This window comes from Zalophus californianus, chromosome 3 (assembly GCF_009762305.2).
Source record: "Zalophus californianus isolate mZalCal1 chromosome 3, mZalCal1.pri.v2, whole genome shotgun sequence".
NCBI classification, from domain to species: domain Eukaryota; kingdom Metazoa; phylum Chordata; class Mammalia; order Carnivora; family Otariidae; genus Zalophus; species Zalophus californianus.
Window position 1 is genome coordinate 179,528,656 of NC_045597.1, and position 23,453 is coordinate 179,552,108.

General features: G+C 46.7%; 1 protein-coding gene across 3 annotated transcripts in view; it reads right to left on the reverse strand.

The window, feature by feature from the left end:
- PAX3 (paired box 3) overlaps positions 1-22,024 on the reverse strand; it is a 94,088-nt gene extending 72,064 nt beyond the window's left edge. For 2 of the 3 annotated variants that reach the window (XM_027590561.2, XM_027590563.2), the window contains exons 1-4: positions 21,940-22,024; positions 20,408-20,643; positions 18,911-19,040; positions 17,651-17,785 (exon numbers count right to left, since the gene is read on the reverse strand). In XM_027590561.2, coding sequence (XP_027446362.1) covers positions 17,651-17,785; positions 18,911-19,040; positions 20,408-20,643; positions 21,940-22,024 — 586 coding nt within the window. The remainder of the gene's footprint in view (positions 1-17,650; positions 17,786-18,910; positions 19,041-20,407; positions 20,644-21,939) is intronic. The other variant, XM_027590562.2, reaches the window with a different exon arrangement.
- Between the last annotated feature and the right edge of the window lie 1,429 nt (positions 22,025-23,453).

Here is a 23,453-nt window from a genome sequence, read left to right on the forward strand (position 1 = left end):
AGTAGTGACTTTCTCGCTTATCAAATAAAAATTTTAATTTGCGATTCAAAGTTCAAAATCACAATACATTTGATCTGAGTACAGGATAATCACTAAGAAAAATAGAAACAAACGCTTTCATATGGTAAACAGTAATAGTTATTATATTGAATGTATAAAGGGGTATCATTCCTCATCCTGATGTTTTTGTTTTATAATGTTCAGCTTCTATCTCAAAAGATTGGTAGATATTTTGTAGCAATATTTGCTCATGTGTTTCCACAAATCTATTTAAGATAAAGAAAGCTACAACAAACCTTGAGCCGTAGATTATCAGACACATAAGAAAAATTATGCGCGCAAAGATTAGTTTGGATATTTAATATGCTCTAAAAATTCTTCAAAAAATAAATTTTCACAAGGCATTTTACATTGTTAATTTTGTCATTTGGTCTTTGCAGTTAAGGTTCGCTGTATTTGAACGATTCATAGTCTATTTTCAGAATATATACTCTAAAAAGTCAATATGTAAATGTTGACTTTTGAAATAATTTTCTTCCACAAAAATAAAAGAGTAAAAAAGTGAAGAGAAAAAAATTACTAAAATCTCTTCTTGACAGGCTGTGACATCTTGCCTTGAATTGTTTTCAACGTAACAAAAATATTTCTTACACTCAAGTTTCTGAAATGCTTAATTGCCAAGTCCTTGCAAAAGCAGTAGGTTTTCAGATTTGAAATTACCCACTGTTTAGAAGTTTCTCTCAAACTCTGCTTTTCATGGAAATTTTTAATTGATTCAAATCCGATTTTTTTCCTGTCTATGCGTTTCTTTTAACCCAAGGCAGAAAAATAAACAAACAAAAAACAAAAAAACTTATTTATCTGATTCAGTTTTTGACAACTACTAATGAGGGAGTTAATTTGCATTTAAAATACAACAGCAGAAACAGATGAAGTGAACGTGGATTCTCTCTCCTCGAGCCCAGTTTCTCGCTTTGACTTGGTCAGCTCCCAGAAATCTCGTGTGTCCCTCTCTGGCCATAGGGAAAAATACCCAGACACAGATGATTTGAAAGAGGGGTTGTTACTGTCCCGTTTAAGCAACTCTAACTTAAGGGGAAACTCTCTAAACCATACCCCCAGAGGTTTCCAGACTCTTCTGGAAGCCACCCGTTTGACAGGAGGTACAAGAAACCATGCATTGCCCAGCGTGGAGGGGGAAGAGGCAGTGTGTCCACCTGTCCAAGAGCACAGCAAGCCTCTGTCCTCACCCTCCCTGTTCCAGCCCCTGCAGGCCTTCCTTCCAAAGACGAGACAGGTAGGAATTTCTTCATCTACTAAGACATAGAGAGAGGCCGCAGGCCTCTCCACTCTTGCCCTGATTTCCCGACTGCCTGGAGCCCCCCCTGTTTCTTCAAACAGCTGCCTGGGGCTCCCAAGAGTCTGCTGAGAATAGAACATAACCATAGCTGCCACATCCTGCCAGAGCTGAGAGACACCATAGCCTTCACCTCACCGATGCTTCTGTTTCCCAGAGGAAGGGAGAGGGAGGTCCGGAGAGGAAAAGCAACCTGGTGATACTCACGGTTTGGGAGACCTACAAGAAACATCTAAAAATTACCGGACCCAACTTTTATAGCTGAGGAAACCAAAGCCGCCCCCCACCCCAAATTAAGGTTCTTGCCCACCAGCCCATATCCCATGAGCGCATGGATGTTCCTCATCTTCTTGTAAGGAATCCGTCCGGGATCCCTCTAAGGGGCTCCCTGCAAGGACCAGGGATGCTATGCGGTATAAGGGCCACGCAGGTAAATTCTCAATAGCTCTGGGTTGCCAGACCCAGACTTTGGCTCCGTAAGTAAACAGGATAAGGCATGAGAAATGAAGAAATATCCCGCAACCCTAACATCCAAGACACAGTGGAGGGAAACGGAGGTATTATTATTATTATCCTTATTAGTATTACTTTGCTCTCTCACACATCTGTGCCAGGCCTTCACCGTGCACAGGGACCATCTCTCCTCACCTCGACCTTTCCTTCCTCAAATTGAACAAGGACAAAGATAGATGCAGTTTTGCAGGACCCGAAGCTTTTATAATTTAGGGAGCCCCTCGTGAGAAGTAAAAACCAACGTATCTTCATTTTGCCACATTTGCCAAAACCTAATGGCGTGAAGATGTGTGGGGTCCCTTCCAGAGCCCAGAAGCGCGCACACAGGTGAGGATCCCTGAAACTCAAGGTCCATTCCCTCTATGGTGAGCTCACCTCTGACAGGGACTCCTCTTTCATCCTCCACTTGAGGGGACCTAGGGGAGATGTAAACTGTTGCTGCATACTTGTGTCTGCTGTCATTTCCTAATACTTACAAAACATTGATCAGGTCTAAGTGCCAACACTGGGGGCTCAGCAGGAATCTGAGACTGTTTGATAGTTCACAAACATGACGGCTGTTTCAGAACCCCATGTATCATAGGTGGAATAAATCCCAGCTATTCTACGGGGATGTTCATGGCTTATATCCTCCAAAGCAAAGTGTTGCTGAGGCTCTCCAGGACCCCAGCACTGAGAGTCTGGGAGTCTCTGGCCTTCCAGAAGACTCCTGGAAGTGATTCAGTGCACTTTCCAGAAGCTTTTCCAGCCCACAGATCCATCCTGGCTGCCCCTTGGACCCTAGTCCCCTTGAGGAGGGGAGCCTCATTTCTTCTGAGCTCTGACATCCGTCCAGGTGCCATTAGAAGTATGAGAGCTCAGGGCGCCTGAGCTCTCAGGGTGAGAGCTCAGGGTGAGCTCAGGGTGGCTCAGTCGGTTGAGCATCTGACTCTTGGTTTTGGCTCGAGGTCATGATCTCATGGATCATGGGATCGAGCCCAGCATCAGGCTCTGCGCTCTGCAGGGGGTCTGCTTGAAAATTCTCTCCCTCTGCCCCTACCCTCCTTCTCTTTCACTGAAATCAATCAATCAATCAATCTTAAAAAAAAAAAAAAAGTATGAGAGCTCAAATCAGATGCCTGTTCCTTGGAGCAGGTTATGAGCTCTGAGGCAAGATGGGCCCCACAGTGCCCTCCCAGACCTTTCATGTTCTTCTGGCCCTGCTCTTTGCCAAGAAGCCCAAAGAACACAAGCCAAGGCTCTTCTCTGGCACCCGGGAAGTTTGGAAAATCCATCTGTGATGAAGAATGTTCCTGGCCTCACCTGGACCTGCCTCCTCCTGGATAGCTCACCGGTGTACCATGCCCTGGGAGATCATACTCACCAGCAATAAGCTCCCTCATTTCAGAACTAGTCTTGCCATTCACCGTAAAGATAGGATCTACAAGGGTGTGTTTGAGGGGCAACAGAAACCTATTCCTTGCCCCCCCCCCCAACGGTTTCCTTCCTACATGGATACCTGGAATTCTGCCATTAGGGATTCGTTCCTCCATGTTCGGTTATCAGCTCCAAGGGTCCTCTTAGAAACTGCCAACATCCCAGGGAGACGTAACCAGTTGAGTCTCGATGTGAATGAGGAAGAGCTTGGTGGAAGCATATGTTGTGTGTGTGTGTGTGTGTGTGTGTGTGTGTGTGTGTGTGTGTGTGTGGCGTAGGGGTGCACAAGGGGAAGATAAGCCAGATGGGAGCGCGATAGGGTTGGGGACACAGGGAACATGGGAGACAGACCTCCTTCTTTTTACCCGAGGTTAGCCCAGAGAGGCCTTTGTGAAAGGAAAATGGTGGGGCGCGGGGGAGACATTTTCAAAGGATTTGAAAGGTGGAGCATGGGGGTGAGGGAGATTTTCAAACATCCCCGCAAAAAGCCCAAACTTCTTCTGGTAATATCATTTCCTATAAACTCTACTTTGAGTGACAGTTCTATTTTTCCTAAAGCTTTTCCAAACGGATTTTCCAAGTACCAGGAATTTCAATGTGAAAGATAGTCATTGTCTTTCCTAATGAATTTAATTTGGGTTTTCAATTTAAAAAAAAAATAAAAAGGATTCATTTCAGGGGAAGAATTGTTAGTTTAAACCAGTAACATTAAATTATAGTAATTCAATAAAATGATAAATTTAGACAGCAAACAAATTTCAGACCGAATTTGGTTTTCGACGTCATCTGTATTTTGTAATAAGGAAATCGGTCCTCTTCTTATCTGCCCAAGGTATATGGTAATACTCCATTACAAAGAAAAGCCTGCACCGTGACTTAGTTTCAATTTCCCTGAAAAAAGGAGAGACCACGTGACACAAGAGTGTGCCCGGTAATGAGTCCTTGCTGCGACCTGCAGAAAATCTGTAGGTGCCCAGCCTCCACTGACCACTTACTGAGCCTCTGAGGAAAACAAGGTGAGGTGGTCTTCCCAGCCACCAACTGGCTTTCAGCTCAGGAATGCCCTGAGACACACCAGCTGATACTTTCCACAGGCAAGGAGAAGACATTGAAGAGTCGAGGCCCAAAAAGTTCACTGAGAAGAGCCCAGAAGCAGAATCCCAAATAGGCCAGTTGAGTTTCCACCCTGGCCTCCATCTTGGAATCCATTCCCTGGATGATGGGGGGCCTGCCAAGACCCCAGCATCCCTCCAGCCCCTGGACTCTTCAGGCCGGCTCTCTGCAGTTTCTGACCTGATGCTGAGATCCCAGTCTCACATTTGCCATCTTTCTCTCAGACAAAAATTCAGCAAGTATTCAGAGCTTGGCAGGGCCAGTGACCACAAGCAGACATTGGCTTCCAGTAAGAAATTATAGAAGTTGCCTTTCTGCTGCTCTCTGATAAATGTGTGTCGTGCGCACACAAGCCCCGGATGTGCCCTGTCTGCACAAAAGCCAAGCGAGTCTACCACCTGGAAAGTTTCCACACTGGATAGCTTCCCAAATCATATTTCTCCCTGGTTGCTAGTCTCCCACCCCCCACCCCCCCCACCCCGCTCCCAGGCGCTGTGAGGAGACCCTCGTTTATTTGCAGGACTTCCTGCAATGGACTCCCAGCCCCTTTTAGAAATGCTCTGAGAAAATGTTAGAAGCTCCAATCTTTTTCAAAGAGAACCAGTGATTCCAGACACTGAGATCCCATTCATTTGCAAATCATGAAATGGAAAGTTATTTCCCCCAGTGAACCCATGGGTCCCTTTTTATTTTAAAGAGCAACAAATCTACAAATCAGGAGAGGGAGCTGCTCTCACACCTCAGTCCCTGTTCACTGACAAGGAGCCAGCCCCCTGGACAATGCTCTCCCTTTACCTATGTGGGGGTGAACGACGCGGGGATGTGTCAGAATCAGACCCACGTCTACTCTGCCGACGTGGGTCTGAAAACCACATTATTTTCTCCGGTCTAAATTTCTGTTGAGAACATCACAGCAATCTGACAAACAAATCAAAATTTCTTCCAAATTAACCCTCCCTAGGCCCTCCTTCTTGTGTGAAGAGCTGCATAGTTGTGCAGGTAGTAATCAGATGTCACAAATTATGGGCCTGATTCAATCCAAATTATGCAGCACAGAGCTGGGGGTAGGGGGAGGGAGAGCTGCTTTTGATTCTTCTCAGCTCTTTACAGATGCTTTTAACACCAGGCCTGTTTACACGTCCAAACTGACTCCTTCAGATTTCCATAAGCAAGTCAGAGGGGAAACAAGGAGAGAACCCAGAGCACCCATCTAGCTACCTTCTAAGGAAGCACAGATGAAAGTTCTGATATGAGGAGAGCGGACCTTCCTGCCTTAGCCTGGCACAAGTGTGCTCGCAGACTGGCGGCGAGAAGAGTCAAGACAGAAGACTGGTTTTGTTTTTCTGTTATTTTTTTAAAAACCAAATCAAGATCCTGCTTTTCAAAAATAAATCCTTAGCTCCCAGCTCGTTCTCCTATTTCTGAAAAGCCCATTCCTAAAAAGGAATGACCTGAAACATTTACTTCATAGTATTTATTGGCGTTCACCTCTTCCACTTTCCCAGGAGGGTTTGGAGAGGGTTGTTTTTCTCCTATGGTTGGAACATGGTTCTTTCTGGCTCATTTCACAGACTCGGACGTCCAGCTTAGGTAAGCCAGGTACTCAGCAGCATCAACAACTGAATTCCTGGGCATCAGATTTAAGGGAAAATAGGCTGAAATGATTTGAGGGAGGCAAGGTATGCGCAAAAACATAAAAAGTCCTTTGTGCATAGAATGGGAATGGATACATGCCCCTTAAAAGTTTGTAAAATTAAAAATCAGCCTTTACCAAACTCAAGAAACCCCGAGAACACCAGGCCAGCCCTTCTCAAAAATTAGAAATATAAGACCCTATTTTATTATTCATGATCTGCTCTCTTACTAGTTCAACCCTGATTTGGTGACCCTGACAGACAACTTCTCTTTTGTAACTAAACAATCAGAGTAAGTTGCCTTGAAATTGTTATAAAATTGTCCATATTTTTTCCAGCACAGACAGAAAAATAGCTAAGAATGCTTATCATAAATATGTTAATATATGATGAGGGGGCAGGGAGTGAAATGAACAGTAGACAAAAAATAAAATAAAATAAAATAAAATAAAAAGAGGAACCAAAAAGTCAAAGAAAAAAAGTTTTCCTTGGATTTAGAGAATGTTCCATTTGGAGCAATAACAGATTAGAGGAATTTCCAGAGGATAGTCACTGTTGGCAGAACCACTCCCTAAGCAGAAATTTCAAAGCCTATGCTCTAATAAATGTACAGTGGTAGAGAAGAGTGTTTCATTTTTCTCGTGCACGTGGCCACAGGCAAACACGCTTCTGTACCATGCTTGCTAAGCATCCCCGTTTGTTCTCAACGCAGTACCAAGATTCCACCAAAGCTATCAAAATTACAAATGCCTTCCCTTTGTCCTTACCATGGACAAATTATTTTACAAAGAAACGCACACATGTGCCAAATGGTGTCGTTGGATTGGAAACTACCTAATGCTAAATAAATCATCATTTGCCAATGCAATGGAATACTATACAGCTGTACAAACAGGCTGTGGAGGCCACTAGACCCTGATGCAGACTAATTGCTGAGATATAGCCTCAAGGGGGCGGGGAGGGGGAGTGGGAAGCAAGGCACAGAACAGTTTCTATAGTGGGCTACCAGGTGCGCAAAAGGAGAGAACATTTTTAAGAGAGGGGAAATATAATTATTTATGCATAGACTCTCTAGAAAGGTGACCAAGATACTGAGGGACAAAGATGGGAAGAAAACCTGTTACTGTCCATCCCTCTGTACCTTCGGAATTATGTAAGAGTGAATGTTTTACCCCGCCAAAATAAATAGGATGATTCAAAGATGAAATCTGACCAAGTATACATTTCATTTGAATGTTTGCATCCACAAGAGGCCAATCCTTGGAATCAAAGAACACTTCCCTTTTGAGGCTGAGAGTTGGCCCCCATAATCCAGGAGTCCTCCTGCATCTCAAAGCCTTCGGGGTGGGGGTGGGGAGGCAGCAGGGTCCAGAAGGAAGGCCCCGTGGCTGGCCAGCAAGTTTTTATCCGTTCACTGGGGGCCGCCAACCAAGGCGCCCTGGCTGCCTGCCGGCCGCCTAAGCCCCAACAGCTGCATAAACTTGCTGTGCCCCAGCCTGACCTATTTCGGAGACAGGTCAGACCAGTGCATGCGGGGATAAGAAAACAACCTTCCTTCTCCGCAGTGGCTATACTAGCAAGCTGCTCCAGTGGGGGAAACGCGGGGCAGGAGCTCTCCAGACCCCTGAAAGCCTCACAAGCCAGGCTACTTTGTTTTCAACTCTTGCATTGCACCGGGGATAACACATAAGTCCTGAGCTTTGGGAACTGGATGGAGGGAAATCAAATAGAAAGGTCGTTGAAATGTATCCTCCAGCTTAACGAATGCTACTTTGGAAAGTTTCTTTAATATTTGTGAACTCAAATTTGATAGGAGGGGGGTTAAGTAGAATCATGCACAAAAAAAGAGGAATGTACACAGTCTCACGTGCGAAGCTAAGAAGATATTTAAGAACAATGAAGTAGCCTCAAGAGGGAACAGATTGAGAAATTGTGCAAAAGCAATTCTGTAAAATGAAGCATTGCAAAGAATTTCAGGAGTACGAAGGCATGCATGCATGAGCCCTATTTTCAAAAAGCAACCTGTTTGTCATTCTCTGATGGAGCAAAAAGAACCTGTTGAAAAACAAACAAACAACAAAAGAAAGAACAAAAGAAGGAAAGAGAGAGAAAAGTTTAATTTGGAGGACTCTGAAAAAGCCAAGTTAATCTAAGAGAGAAAAGTAATCTTTGTCGAAAACTAGGAGAAAATAATTTAGAAATATCTTTTGACATCTCAGTGAATGGCTTTAGAATTTTGTTATTTTTCTTATCTGGTAAGTCAATAAAATCTATTATATTAAATAGTTGCTTGCAAACTCAATTTTTTGACTCAGTGAAAGTGAAGTGTGTGTGTGTGTGTGTGTGTGTGTGTGTGTGTGTGTGTGTGTGTGTGTTCCTTCATTGTTGCTCCTAAGCCCTGAATTAAGCTTTTATCTGCCTTTGGGCAGAGCCCATCTGCCAGCAGGCTGGTCACTTTCTGCATGTTCAGAGGGTTTTCTCCCCCAGGATTTTGAGTCTTCCTATGATACATGTAATTTGTGCACAACTTGCATCTTCTCATTTTCTTCTCATATCGCCCTGGGAAGTTGGTATGATGTGCCCCATCTTATAGATGTCAAAACTAAAGTTCAAGGGGTCACAACTGAGATGTGCTTGGTCGTAATTTTAGAGTAAAATAAGATTTGCAAGAACAGGCCACTTTTGCCTTGGGTACTAGGCTCTTACAGTGCAAGCAAAGGCAAGAAAAGGGACTTGGGGGTGTGTTTAAATCAGAACAGACAAGAAACGCTCAAATGCTTTAGTGAACCTCAATCAGGAAACTGGCCAAGTAGGGATTCAGAAAGAAGAAACCTGTTGCTTTTCTTATAATAAAATGAATTGGACCAATTAATTTTCTTTAGTTCATGTGAAGCTCAACCATGGTAATTGAGACATACACACCCACACACGCTCACCCCCATTGGCCAAGATTTTCTTAATCATGATAATATATTTGAATATTGAGAGAATTTTAAAATACAGTTGAAGATAGACTCTATAAGTCTACAATTATTTTAAAATAAAATGTATTTTTAAAGAGATAGGCCCTGTAAGGGAAATAAGGAAGCTACTACTATCTCTATACAATGCCCAATTGCTTGTTGACTGGATAAGTTATGTCTATTCTAGGGTTTGCCAAAGGAAAAAAAAAGATAAAAGATAAAAGATAAAAGGGGTATGTTGGCATATCTGTGTACCTATAAAATCACCAGCCTACAAATGTAGGCTTTCTATTAAAAATGCAAATTTGTATGTCACCATATAAGTATTCACTAAGAAAGTACACAAAAATTAAACCAATCCCATGTTACACTATAAATTGCAAAGCAATTAACTTTCCTTTCTTAACTATTCTACCCTGACTTATTTATTGCTTCCATCTAATGACATAAAGGCAGGGACATTTAAATCTGCAGTTGTTTTCAGAAATATGCCTATCGGCCGATTACAAAAACTTCTGAAAATTTATACTTAAGCCTCCATAAAACTATACTGTTTGAACTCACAATATGACCCCGGACATTTTGTAATGCTAAAAATCAGTGGTATTTCCTCTCCCTCAGTTCCATGTTGGTCAGCCAAGAAGAGTCTCCCATCCTTGTTCACAAAGCATTTTGATTAGCTATTTTTAAATGGAATCTATCGATTGGCTCCTAGAACCGAGATTTTGTTACTATACTGCTGTAGACGCATTAAATCTGGCCAAAGAAAAGTATGCACAGTCACGAAATCCCTAAATGGGTTGAAGGAGATAAATATCCAGCTAGGTTGTTATTGCCTATATGAGTTCTAATTTGTTTTACTGAGGAAGATTGACTTCCCAATCACTGCAGTAAGGAGGGCATAAAAACTCAGACTACTTTGATCAAGTTGCTTCACCCCAAAGAGAATAGATTCTTTGTTGTTGTTGCTGTTGTTTACTTAAAATCCTGCAGCAAAAATCTAAATGCTACAAACTTTGCTGCATGCAATGTACAAGGTAAAACTCTTTCTCAGGATTTTCCTTCCTAGGAGAAATGTGCATCAAATCAAATTCTAAATTTTACAACCCCCTTTAGTAATATACACTTTCTTCTTTAAAGAGAAGTGGCCACTTCCGTAGCAGAAGTTATCTGTTTGTCTTTTCTTAGTTTTTATCAGGAAGGATTAGGAAAACGGACATTGAAGGTAAGAGTTCATTGAACCTTTCCTCAAGCATCCTCAGCAACTACTTTCCATGGTTTTCATATTTTCTTTTAACAATGGTGAAGTTTCTAACTCATCTCCCTCAAATAGATGTTTTGTAATGTTAATGGGTATTTTGATAACTGTGCTTGTTCCTTCCAGTTACAAACTGAAATTATATATATTCTGGTTATTTAGGAGCATAATCCTAACACAGATAATTTGAGAGAAAGGTTTCTTAGAAGACAGATGTTCTGATTCCAGCAAAAGTTCAATGCTACTGGGGCTCAGTGTTTGGCCCAACGCTGTAAGACAGAGCTGAGACCTGAACGGTGACATTCTCCACCAGAGACCAGCAGCAATGGGGCAAGAAAATCTTTCCCAACAGAGCAGAAGGTGGTCCCCTGTTCCCACCTTGGTGTGCATCTTCCAAAAGAAGGGCAACTTCTAAAATTCCCTTTCACTTTCTCTGATCACAGTTCCTCAGCTAAAGGCAGCCAGTTCTTTTTTTTTTTTTTTTACAATAATATCAAAATCGTATTTAATCTTTCCCAACTTTATTGAGAAATAACTGGCATGAGCCAGTTCTTGAGTCAGTAATTCTGCCTTGGTACTGAGATCAGGCCCAATTTAGAGTCGATTCTGCTGCCCTCCCTGGCAGTATATGAACACATAGCCTGGTACCCAAGGGGGGAAAGTTACTTTAACTCCATATGTATATGAAATATACATGTACATGTGGAATATGCAACAAAGAACTCTCTAATGCTGCATCTGGACCCAGGACAAGGTAACCAAAACAGATATGAGCTGACTCACCCTTCCAGCTTAATCCATTTCAGGCAGTTGCTCTACACAGAAATGATTGGGACTATATCAAAGAACATTTGAGCATAGGTCGAATATTAATTAATCGGGAGATTATAATAGAATATATTTGAAAATATCCAATAGTGGTTCTGTACGTCAAGACTCATCTTGTTCAAGAGTGAACAAGAAAAAATAAAAATAAAATGAAATAAAGATACAGCCCTATGCACAATTATTTAGTAGTGCAATGAGCACAGTCAGAGAAGGGGATTCAGGAAGACAGATCCATGATGCACATTTGAATATCCAAAGCCTGAATCTGGCATAAATTTCACCTCACTGATTTGTTGGCATTTGCAAAGTAAGCACAGAGATGGTATTTCCAAAAAGAGCCCTTGCAGGAATTTTAGCTCTCATAATAAAAGAAAAAAAATCTATCCAAATATATTGAATTCTTAAGCTAAAAAAAAAAAAAAGGCTAATAGTTCACCTAAAAATCAACGGCCAAAAAGTCATAAAATCATTCAGGGAAAGATTTTTCCTAGCATTCAACAGTAGGGCTGAATAAGAATTGGGAGGCTATGCTGTTACCTCAAATTCTGATGACTCTAGAAGTGTAATCCATTGGACAAATGAGCTTTTATTTTGTGCAATGGAATAAAGTTTACTGCCAGCATAATCCATAGTGACGAACTTACAAATAAACCCTAACAATGCACAAACCATACACACAAATACATGTCTACTCCTACATTGTAGGGGGTTGAGAATATACAGGAGACTCACATGACCACCTATAAACACACAAAAATATAGAAACACATGTAGAGAAATGTAGTCAGTATGACTCCCGGTTTCCCGTGTATTTAATTATTCCCCACTCAAGTTTTAGATAAAAAATCTGACATCTTTCCTTTACATCATTCCAGCTTAGAAGGCAACTTTGGCGAAAGAAAGTTCCATATTTAAAAATTTAGGGACATGCAGATAGTAGCTTCCATGCCTCCGGCCACCCTCCAAAAATGAGAATCTATTTGATGATAAATTCACCATCTTAGCCTAAGCTCTAAACAAGAAATCACCATAGGATAATTAAAAACACCCCATGAATCTCTTCTCTACAAACCTACGACATGTAACTGGTTTGGGTTCCTATTTCTTAAAGAGAATTTGGTCAATCCTCCTTAGAGGTTTCAGAGGAAAAGGAGGATTTTCCAAGACAGATAAGTTGAAATGATCCCGCTTTGATCTCTGTGGTTAAGAATCCCTCACAATAGAAGATGGCCACTGAGGGGCCGCGATCCTGGCCTTTTAATGCGTAACAATGCTATCAACAAACAGCTACTTAATCAATATTTGGCCAGAGCTGCTGAAAACTTCCTTTTCAGATTTTAATTCCTAGTTGTAAAACAACCCCAGAGCGGCCAGTGAGATAAGGCATTAAACTGACTACTTAATTGTCTGTTAGTGTCGTGTTAGTTATATATGTACACTCTTAATGGTTCCTTAATCTTTATTTACCCGCATAAATAAGTTACCTGTCTAGAACCCCACCGAACTGAATATCTCTGTCCCCAGTCCTGGACAAACTCTCACTCTTTATTTGTTGCTGCTGTTGGGACTTTTAATTTTCGTTTGCTATTTATTTGTGCACGACTTAAACATTTAACCTCGTGGTTAGGAAGGATTTCTTTCTTTCTTTTTTTTTTTTTTTTGGTCTACAAAATATATTTATTCGTGGATATTGCAACTGGGTTCAGTGGCAACGCTCCTATTCACCTGATTGATTTCTGCACATCCCACTCTCCTGAACCGGGGCGCACTTGCTGGTTCTGCCTCACCGCCCCAGCAGGTTTTATTGCGAAGCCCTGGGGACTCTTAAATGACCCTTCAGTAATTATTACGCACTTGAAGCCCCTACGTCCCCGTTCCGGTGCTATCAACAATCAAATCAAGCTCCAAAATAAACATACGATTTCAAGCATTAATTAGAAAATCTGCATGATTTCAATAAGGCTAGAAAGCAAACATACAGCAGCCAACCAAACAAAACAAACAAGCAAAAAGGAAAAACCTACAAGACCCAAATTCTGGTGGTTTGCTTTTCTTCTTTCGTTCTTTCGTTCTTTCTTTCTCTCTTTTTCTCTTTCTCTCTCACTTTCTCTCTTTCTCTCTTTCTTTCTTTCTTTCTTTCTCTCCTTCCTTCTTTCTTCCTTCCTTCCTTCTTTTTTTCACCATCTGAACAGAAAAACCGTTACCACTACGTTCCTGAAAAAAACGCAGCGTGGCGTTTTAATTTCAAGTTCTGATATTTCCAATACATTTTTAAATGGGTGCTATTTCCTTGCTGAGTATCGTAAGGGCTTCAGAAAACATAAAATTCACTCAAAAGACTAGAGGCGACATTGGGGTCAAATTTGGGATTCTGACAAATGGACTTGGAGAGTGGGCTGTCCACTTTAATAAAGGTTCCGATGCCACAAACCTAAGATCTTATACCCCATGATTTCAGTCTGTGGGAAAGTTCCTCCCCCGCCTCCCTTGCTTTGCCTCGCGCCAAAATGTCCTTCCCTGCTAAGTCGGGGGGAAGAAACGGCCTTCCGTTTCTTTCGACTTCAGTAGCCCCCGTTAATGATAAAGTGCTCCTTTCATGATTCTGTTGGAAATGAAAAGTTTCAAGGGCCTTTAAAACTTCCGCGTTTTTAATTGCTTTCTCTTATGCCCCGCTGAAAAGCTGATGTCGTCCTAGTTATTTCAGAAAAGCTCACACGTGTACAAACAAAACGGGACTCGAGTAAAACTTCTGTCACTTTTACCTTCTCAAATTAAAAAAATAAATAAATAAACCTGCTTTTCATAAATGTCAAATAGGAAGGGAGAGAGATGAACGGAGTAGAAGCCTGAAGCGACCTATGCTTGGGGTCTCTTAGCCTAATCTTGGAAATTGTTGCAAACCTCCCACGCTCACTAGTGATTTTTAAAGGGGGACAGCGAAGTCCTATGAAAGTGTATCTCCAGCCCCAATCAAAACATCAATTGGGTAATCTGGCCTCTCTCCCCCTGCACTCCCGAGCTACCACTTCAAAGCCGCTGCAACAAGTCAGTAATTGTAACGTTGCATCTAAATATTTAAGCGAGAGTCTTGCCGTCGCGTGTCCCATTTACAGTCCTCATCTGTCCTCTAATTCCATTACGGCACAAAGCAAAAATGTTTCCTAAAACTCACAAACAGGAAAAGCGTCACCCTGCTGGAGGACGGGGACGAGGAGGAGGAGGAGGAAGAAGAGATGAAGGAGCAGTTTCTATTGATTAGTCACTGCTTTTGTGTTAAGGGCTTTCTTTAAAATAAAAAAAAAAATGGGGGGAGGTTGCAGAAATTTCACTAATGTGAGCCTCAGGCAAGAGAGAAAAAAAAAGGAGAAGAAGGGGGGGAGGCGGGCTGTGTCTAGATGAAAGTGAGAAGGACATAAAGGAGGCAATTGAGTCGGCTGCAGCCCGGCGAGCTAAGCTTCGAGCCGGCCGGAGCGCAGGGGAGGGGGCGGCGCGGCGCTTTGGCGCAGGGCGCAGGAGTGGGGGCCGACCCATTGTGGCGGCGCCCGCGGGCCCGCTCGGCCGCGCTGGGGGAGGAACAGAGGCGCCCATTGAGTGGCCGCAGCGGAGGCTGTGCCCACGGCCCCCGATGCTGCGACCGGGGCCTGGCTCCTCCGACTGCGCCTGTTCCGATCTCGGTGCTGGCCGGAGGGCCGGGACTAGGCGCGGGGGGCGGCGGGGGGCGGGGTGCTGTCCCTGGCCTCCCAACCTTCTCATTCCACCCGGGCAAAGGAGCTGGAAGGATGGACCCAGGAGGGGTGCACAGCGTCTAGTGCGCGTCAGGGCGCAAGGGCCTGAGCACACCGAGGATGCCCGCTGAGCAGCTCTTGGATTGGGCAAGGGACAAGGGAAAAGTTGAGAAGGTAAAAGGGGTCACCTAGGAAAAAGGCCAAACACTGGAGAGAAAAAATGAGAGCAGCTCTGACGTCTTTCAGGGTGCCTCTCTTCCTGTGTCCTAGAGCCTGACAAGCAGAAAGATGTCCCCCGGAAAGCCAGTCTTAACATCCCCCCCTCCTACCCCCCAAGGAAGCTGGAACCTCCGGAGAGAGCGAGTTGCCCTGCTCAGGGCACCCAAAGGTCCTTTCTTGGCCAGCCTCTTTCCTCTCGGCCAGGGAGCTCAGGTCACTTTATCAACATTCATTCTATTTTACAAGCGGGACAGCCGGTGAATTTGGTGCTCAAACAACAGAGGTATTTTTTTTTTTTTTTTGAGGTTTCTAGACTTCCCTTTAAACTACACTTCACTCTGTCCTCTCTCTGCCCCTCTTGCCCTCCAGGGCTTATCTGGAAAAGGAGCTAGAGCCTCTAAAAAGAGGGACACTGCATCTTCTCTGACAACCCCAAATTAAATTAGGCTTCAGCCTCTGCGGAGTGTGTGTGTTTTCAACGTTACGGCCCCCGCTGGGGAGAATACTCTGATTTTAAAAATGGTAGCAATTGCCCTTGAATGGCAGCCGGCCCAGCTAGATGGCCCAAAAGACTAGAAACATTTTGTAGGTGAAATAGCCACTTTTTCCACGCTGGAGAGTCCATAAAACTTCCTGGCGCAGAAGCTATTGGAGCTCATTGAATAATTCATCCCTCATTGCAAGCCCATAATGTCTATTCTCAGCCCTTTGTGGAGCTGTTTTCTCTTCTTTTCTCCTTGAATTATAAAAAGGTTGCCTTCCTTTGTTCACATCAAGCTGCTGCGAGCTGGAGCTTTGTCTAGGCCGAGCTAAAGTGTGAGTTTCAATGGACTCTCCAGGCTTTGTCTCCCAAGTTCATCTCCAAGTGTAGATTGTGTAGAGAAGGCCTTCTTTGTAAAAGCTGGAAAAGTTGTACAAATGTTTGACCAGCTCATTTGGGGCGTTTTGTCTCCTGGGCCTCGGTTGCCTGTGCTGCCAGGGAGAGGCCGGTCTGCCTCCGGCGCCTCCAGCAACAAGTAGCAAAGCGGTGCTACCCCCATTCTGCTTCCTGAGCCTCTCCAATAGCTCTGGGCTTCTTGCCCCTCTGCCCACAGGGGCCTGTTGGGTTTGGGATTGGCTGGTTTCTCTCCTTCCTCCCTCCCCAGTACCTCTCTGCTGCATCTAGGCCTGGAATAAAAGCCGGGGTGTCACCTCAGACACTAGAGCAGAAAAGCACCCCTCCCAAAGAAGGGGCTTAAACTAAGACCCTGTGAGTCCCCTGCTTTTAAGGAAAGCAACAGCCTATGTATCTCCCTGCCCAGCCTGCCGTAGTTTTTGGTGTCTTTTCCTGATTGCCCATGTGTCCCAGAACATGGACGCTTCTGTTGATCCCTGAAATCAGCTGTTTGGGTTTGTCACATCTAAATCTAAGTGTCTCTTCAAGGTCGTGTATAGATTTTGCATTGGTTTGTAAAGCTGCTGCCAGCCATCTGGGTCGGGCAAGGAAAGCAAAAGAAGTGACCAGCTTTCCACCCACAGTCCCACTCTGGAGGCCACCTGCTGAGGGTACAGACCCAGCTGGTCACAGAGGGTGTCCAAGCCCACCTGGAGAGCCACCTACCCTTCCAGGGCAAGTCAAAACTCAACTCCACCCACCAAAGCCCTGGGCCCTGAAGGGGCAATTCAAGGTGTGGCAGGGATGCCAAGCGCCTCCCCACCCTCTGTGACTTGGAAGAGGTGTGACCATCCCCAGGGCCAAAACTGCAGAGTGGAAAACTGCTGCAGGGATCCCTTTCCGGTTCAACTTCCATGGGTTGGCTTTCCTTTTGGGGAGAGGGGGACACCTTTAGATTCTCCAGACCATGTGTGGCAGGTATAAGGGAAGTAGGCTGCACTTATGGCTCCAAAGGAGAGACTTTCTCTTGATGATGACAGGTCACAGCCAACAAGGAGCAGGTGGCCTTCACCTTTGGGTGGAGACAGGGCACCAACACCGTGGCCCCAAGAACCCACATCTTAGGCTGATTTTCCTTCCTAGACACACACACAGAAATCAAGCCCCATCGCATTTGAAAACCAATTTATAGCACAAAACAACCAACTTACATGTATGTATGTATGATGTATTATGTATGTAGTTATAAGGCAGTCAACGTGGTGCAACTCTGGGGCCCCACTGCCCCCAAAGAGTTTTGAGTCCTTCTCTCCCCACCCCTCCTCTAATAATGGGAACCTCTCTGAAGATCCGCGCTTTTCCTTAGGGCACAAAAGTTCCTTCAAACACCCCCCTCCCGAGGCTCACAGACTGTCCCCAGCTCCTCAAGCGCCCGGTCCCGCACACCTGAGGGCAAGAGGGTAGCCCTGCACCAAACCGCAGTTCGCAGTTCTAGACTCCGAGGAGCTGAGGCTGGTGCAGATGAAAGACTTATAAAGTAGAAAAAGAAAGAAAAGAGATTTTTGTTTTAATTTCAGGTGCATCTCTGGTCTTTCACTTGAATGCTCTTCCCCGGGTGCAGTGGATACGAGCAAGGAGGGACCTTGACCCGAGCCGGGGCTGGCCCGCGCGCTCAGGCCCGCGACGTCAGAGCGCGGACGTCGCCGAGGCGCGGGCCCTGAGCGCGCTGCCCAAGTGCGCCGCGGCTTACCTCGCTCACTCAGGATGCCGTCGATGCTGTGTTTCGCCTTCTTCTCGCTCTCCTCGGCCTCCTTCCTGTCCAGGTCAGCCTCCTCCTCTTCGCCTTTCCCGAATTTACTCCTCAGGATGCGGCTGATGGAGCTCACTGGAGGCGGGAGGAGGGTGGGAGCGCCGACGACTGAGCCTTGCCAGGCCGTGCAGGAAGGAGCCCCCGAACCCCCAGCCCGGACCCTAGAGCGGCTGCCCTGCACAACTCGCCTGTCTCTTGCATCTTGGGGCATCCTCGACCTTCTAGCACCCCTTCAACCTCCCACTCTAACCCCCCACCCTACAATCCGCACCTCCAAGTTAGACCCGGCAACTGCGGTCTCTGGCCCTCTCCTCACCGCGGGAAGCATTTCCTTTTTTCACTCTACAGCCGGGGCTCTAGGTCTCCAATCTAAGAGAATTCTCCGGCCAGCCCACCCAGCATCCCCTACCACCACCTGGGTATTAGGCCTCCGCGGTCCGCGTTAAGGGAGGAAGAACCACAGCGGACCCGTCCCCTGCAATTCAACTTTTTTTTTTTTTTTGAGGCTATAAAGGGTTTAAATTTCAACTGCAGAATCGTTTCCTATTGTAAAAAATCAAAAGAAAATGCACTCTCCCCCATTTATTTTTTCCAGATTCCCGTCTGGTAAACAAATCCATACTCTGAAATATCTCTTTCTCGCAGGGGGGAAAGGGAGTTTCCTTTTAATTAAAAACAAACTCTCCCGCGCGCCCTCGCGCTCGCCCCTGCGTTCGCCCCTCTTCTCCCTCCGCCTCCTCCTCCCTCCCGGGCCGCCGGGGGCGCCGGATGGTCCCTGGGACTCTCGGGAAGAATCCGGGCTGTTGCCGAAACCTCCCCTCCTTTGCGCACAAGGCAGAGCCTCAGCTGGCGCAGCACCATCTCCCTTCGGTTGGGGTTACCAAAACATTTGTTTCTCTTTAAAAGGGAGCATCAATATTAATAGACGCCTGGCCTTTGCCTTGCGTTTCCTGCCTTTGCCTCCTCGACAGAAATCCTCTTTGGGGAGCCCTTGGCGGTCTCTCAACCCCAGGACCAGCAGCTCAGCCCCCTCTCGGTAAAACACCAAGAGCGCGTCTGGCTCGTGACTATTTCAGGGCCCCGGGAGGGCCTGCCTCCTGATCGCCCAGATCGATCTTGGGGTGATTGTGGCTCCGATGACCCGCCCGGGGAATAGCGTCTGACTGCCGCACCTCAGGAAGACGTTAATGGGCCTGGTACCTGAGGGCACAGTGTTTCGATCACAGACAGCGTCCTTAAGTAATTTGTCTCGAATTTCCCAGCTGAACATGCCCGGGTTCTCTCTTTTGTATTCCTCAATTTTCTTCTCCACGTCAGGCGTTGTCACCTGCTTTAAGAGAACAGGCAGGCAGGCGTTGGTACCCAGTACTCTGGGCCAAATGTGGTGGCCCCACCGCCTCCAGGCCGAAAGGGATGCTCCATCTTGCACCCCCAGGGAAGACCCCTTGTCAGCAAAAGGACCCCAACTCTCTGAAGAAGTTTACTTTTAGAAAGGGGTAGAAGTGAGATCGCCCCACCCCTGGGGACCCTCTTCCTCTCTAGTTAAGCTTGGACAAACAGGATAAATTAGGAAGAATTATAACAACTTGGGGTAGGGGGGAGGGTGTACTTTCTGATCCCTGAAAAGAAAGAAAGTCAACTCCTTACACAGAAACAACATGAAAATGAAACTAAAAAGGAGAGTGTTTGAAAGAGAAGCAATATTCAAGTTAGATCTGCAACTTGTACTTCTCCCCAAAAAACACAAGATTTTAGCTAAATTGAAGAACAGAATGAAATGCAAAAGCTGATTATATGGGTTTTAAAAAATTAATCAGAGTGGATAACAAATATGGATAATTTGAGAGAATAGCTTTTTTTTCCAATAAAAGGAGTTTCCAGAGATTCTTGGAGAGGTTGCAAGGGGATCTGGGGCGGAGGGAGGGAGGGAGGATGGGGAGCAGGGTGTTTGGAAGTCTTCAGTTTACCAGAACCCTCCTTTTGATTTTGCCTTGTGGCAACTAGAAAATTATATTGGATTTTCCCCACATCTAGAAGAAAAGACAGACCCTGTGTAATCCCCTCCCACTGAGCCTTAGCCAGTGTGACTCTTTCATTTTTTAAAAGGAACCAAAATAATTTGAGGGTAGTCCCAAACTGCTTTTTAAATGCCAAGTCATCTCCGCTCATTACAAAGAAAACAAATCACCCTAGTTTTTGACTCCCTGAAGACAATTTGGACTGGAGGAGATTGGGGACAGAAGGTGGGAGAGAAACCATTAGAAAACCAAAAGTGGCTCCTTAGATTAGGTTTGGCAAGGGCAGTGCAGTGGGTGGGAGCTGGGAAGACTCTTGGGGAAGAAACCAGCAACAGGTGAGCACACACAGCTGCATGCTTTAGGGGTTTGCTTATTAAAATAATTTGATGAGTATTCTAGAGTTCTGGCACATTTTTAAAAATGCTATAATATCTCCTTTGCAAAAAGGCTGGAGTTTCCCTTAGCATTTATAGAGGAGCAGCGGCCCAGGCAGCAACCGAGTCCTCCCACCCCCACCACACACACACACACACACACACACACACCATAAGCCCCTTCCCAGTCTTGAAAAATAACTCCTTGGAAGGCCCCAGTTGATAGGTCTTGTCCCCTGCCCCATCTTCTCTAACCCAGGAGACCACAGGCCGGGAGGCCTCCAGGGCCAGGCCCCCGCGCTCACCTTGGGCTTGCTTCCGCCAATGGCACCAGGACGGATGGAGCCAGTCTCCTGGTACCTGCACAGGATCTTAGAGACGCAGCCGTGGGACACACGCAACTGGCGGGAGATGACACAGGGTCGGATTCCGTGGTGGGCCATCTCCACGATCTTGTGGCGGATGTGGTTGGGTAGCGGCCTGCCGTTGATAAATACACCGCCAAGCTGGTTGACACGGCCCTGGCCGAGGGGAGTGGACACTGGGGGCAAAAGGCGAAAAGAGAGGCAAAGGGAAAGTCACTGCGGGAGAACAGACAGCAGCGGGAAACATGAGCCCACCTAATTTCGCACTCTTTCCCACAATCGGCATGTTACAGCCCAGCACTGAAACTGCTCGACCGACATCCGGCTGCCACCCACAGACGCTTTTCCAATCACATCTGCTCAAATTATTAAGCAATTTCGGGGCACATAATCTTGTGTGAAGGGAGCAACAAGGGCAAAATAACTTGCCCCAGAGAAACTGTCTTCCTTTTGGGCGAGGAGAAAGTGGAAACTTTGGGGGTAGGGGAGACCCTGCGGCCAGTATCTTGAGGTTTGCTCAAGAAACAGCATCCTGGCAGAGAGAAAAGTTTACCCAGACGCCGGCCTTCTGAAACTCCGCTCCCACCAAACCCTGCTCAATTGGAACCCCTCCTTTACTAAGGGAGTTGCAGGAATTGACAGCCCTTGGGGCATCTGGCTAAGAGTGGAGCTGCCAAAGGTCAAAGAGGGTCCCAAAAGGAGGCCTCAGGTGGCAGCACGTGTCACCTGTTACAGCTTGGGACAGAGCCGACAGCCAGGTCTGCTCACGGACCCCTTTACCTCCATTCATGCTCTGGCTTTGACATTCTACTCTAGACCCAGCCTGAAGGGCCAGCCGGCTGGATCGGCATCCCCTTCGGGCGCTCCAACCTCACAAACTCTCCAGAAGGGCTCGAGCGGGAATGCAAGGCTTCCTGCCTTGGGAGTCCCTTCTGGATGACTAACCCCCAAAGGGTTATGGAAACTTCGAGAGGCCACTTGAGATGAATGGAACTCTAATTAATTAATCAATTAATACTAAAAATTCCAAGCACGATGCCACGGAGTGCCTGCTACTACCCGTTGAGCCGGCAAGAAGATTCTTTCGGAACTAAGAGCTTAGCAAATATGGTTGCTGCCGGGACAATTTTGAGATGCCTCGGGGTGGACAAAATGTGGAGAAGTTGCTTTCTGGTGCTCAGGAGCTGGTTCATCCCTTCCCCACCAGGGCATTTCCAAAACAGCAGAAGAAAGTGGACTGGCCTGGAGCAGGCCTGGCAGGCAGGCTCCACAAAAATTCGCAGAAAGAACTGCGCTCTGTTTGCAGGGAGAAAATCGAGTGGAGCTCTCGTCCCAACTGTTACCTCCTGGGGTAGGGGTGCCCAGGGAATGGGTTCCCTGGGCACGCCGAAGAAGCCCGTGGAGACCCTGGGTAGAGTGGAGCAGCCCGGCTACGGCCCTGGGCAACGGGCGGCAGTGGGGCCCTCCCTTACCTTCCAGAGGGAAGCCGCTGCGCGGGTAGTTCTGCCCCGGGCCCGGCCGCATCATCCTGGGCACAGCTCCGGCCAGCGTGGTCATCCTGGGGACAGCTTCGCTTGGAAATTATATCCAGGTGAAGGCGAAATAGAAAGGCAAGCTCGGCGCTGGCGACCCTCAGAAACTCTCCGGAGCGTGGAGAGCCCCTCCCCAGAAAGGCTGGAGAGAGAGGGAGGGACGCGGGGAGGAGGAATGCTAGTCCAGAGCGAGGCTCGAGAAGGAACCGGGGAAAGGGGAGGGCAGGGAGGCCCCAGAGTCCAGGATCGCGAGCCCAGGGCGGAAAAGTTTGGTGCGAGTCTGAGCAAGTGGCCCTGAGGCTGGGGGCGCTGGGGAGGGGGCTCCGAGCGCCGCGACGAGCCAGGGAGGGGGGTTGGGGGCGGGAGCGCGGCCGGCCTGAGTCTCCTCCCGTCGTGACACGGAGTGCGGGGATCCGGGCTCGGGAGCATTTATTAGTTCTTTCACCCAAAGCTTGGTCAGGAGCCCTGAGCTGCGATTGGCCGACGGGGAGACCGTCCCGGGTGGCAGAGACACGCGCTGATTGGGCGACAGCGGCCACTTTCTCTTCCCATCCGCGGCGGTGCCAAGGCCTTGGCCGGCCCGGAGAGGGACCCACGCTGCGCCCCTTCCCCGGAAGAGAAGGGCAGACCCGTGGAAACCGGGAGAGACAGTCCGAGGGAGATGGCAGCTGCAGAGAGAAGAGGAATCCCTATTTCTCTTTCTCACCCTACGTGTGTCACTCTCTCCCTGACTTCCTATTTCTTTCTCTCTGTCTCTCGCTGTGTATCTCTGTGTCTGTCTCTGCCTCTATTGCTCTCATTCCATCTCCTTGTCTATGTCTATTTTTCTGTGACTTTTCTCTCTCTCATCTTTCTTGGTTTACTACCACGGGAGGGGGCGCAATTCCAATAAGAAGGTACTGGGAGCCCCCTGGATGTGTGTAGCCTTCCTTCCTCTGGTCAATGTCCCTTTGGCCTAGGTTTGTTGTAGGGGGCCTCCTGGTGGGGTTCCTCCCAGGAGGAGTCCAGGGTGTGCTGGTAACTGCTTTTGTCTTCTCTGTCTGGGAGCAGGAGTAGTGTGAAGCTTAGGCAGCCATGGGGAGGCCCTAGGAGTCACGAGTTGAAGTGGGGGGGAGGGAGGAAGGAGGAGAAAACTGTCTCTTCTTGATTGAAAAACCCACTCTGGGAAGCCGCAGCTCTAAATCTCGAGGTATAGATCCCCAATGCCGCGGCAGAGATGTGTCTATATGTTAAAGTTTTGCCCGGCTGCAGCGTTTGTTCTCAGGAATTTATTATGGTATTCAAGACTAAACTGCTGGAAAAATAAAAGGAGCGAAGTCTTGGCTAGGAGCTGAAGTGTCCCCAGCAGGATATGACGCCAGGAGTGTTGTAAAGACTGTCTGTCCTTAGAGAAGGTACCATTGTGCATAGCCTTTTATTTATAACTTGGTAAGTGCCAGCGAACTCGCCTCCTT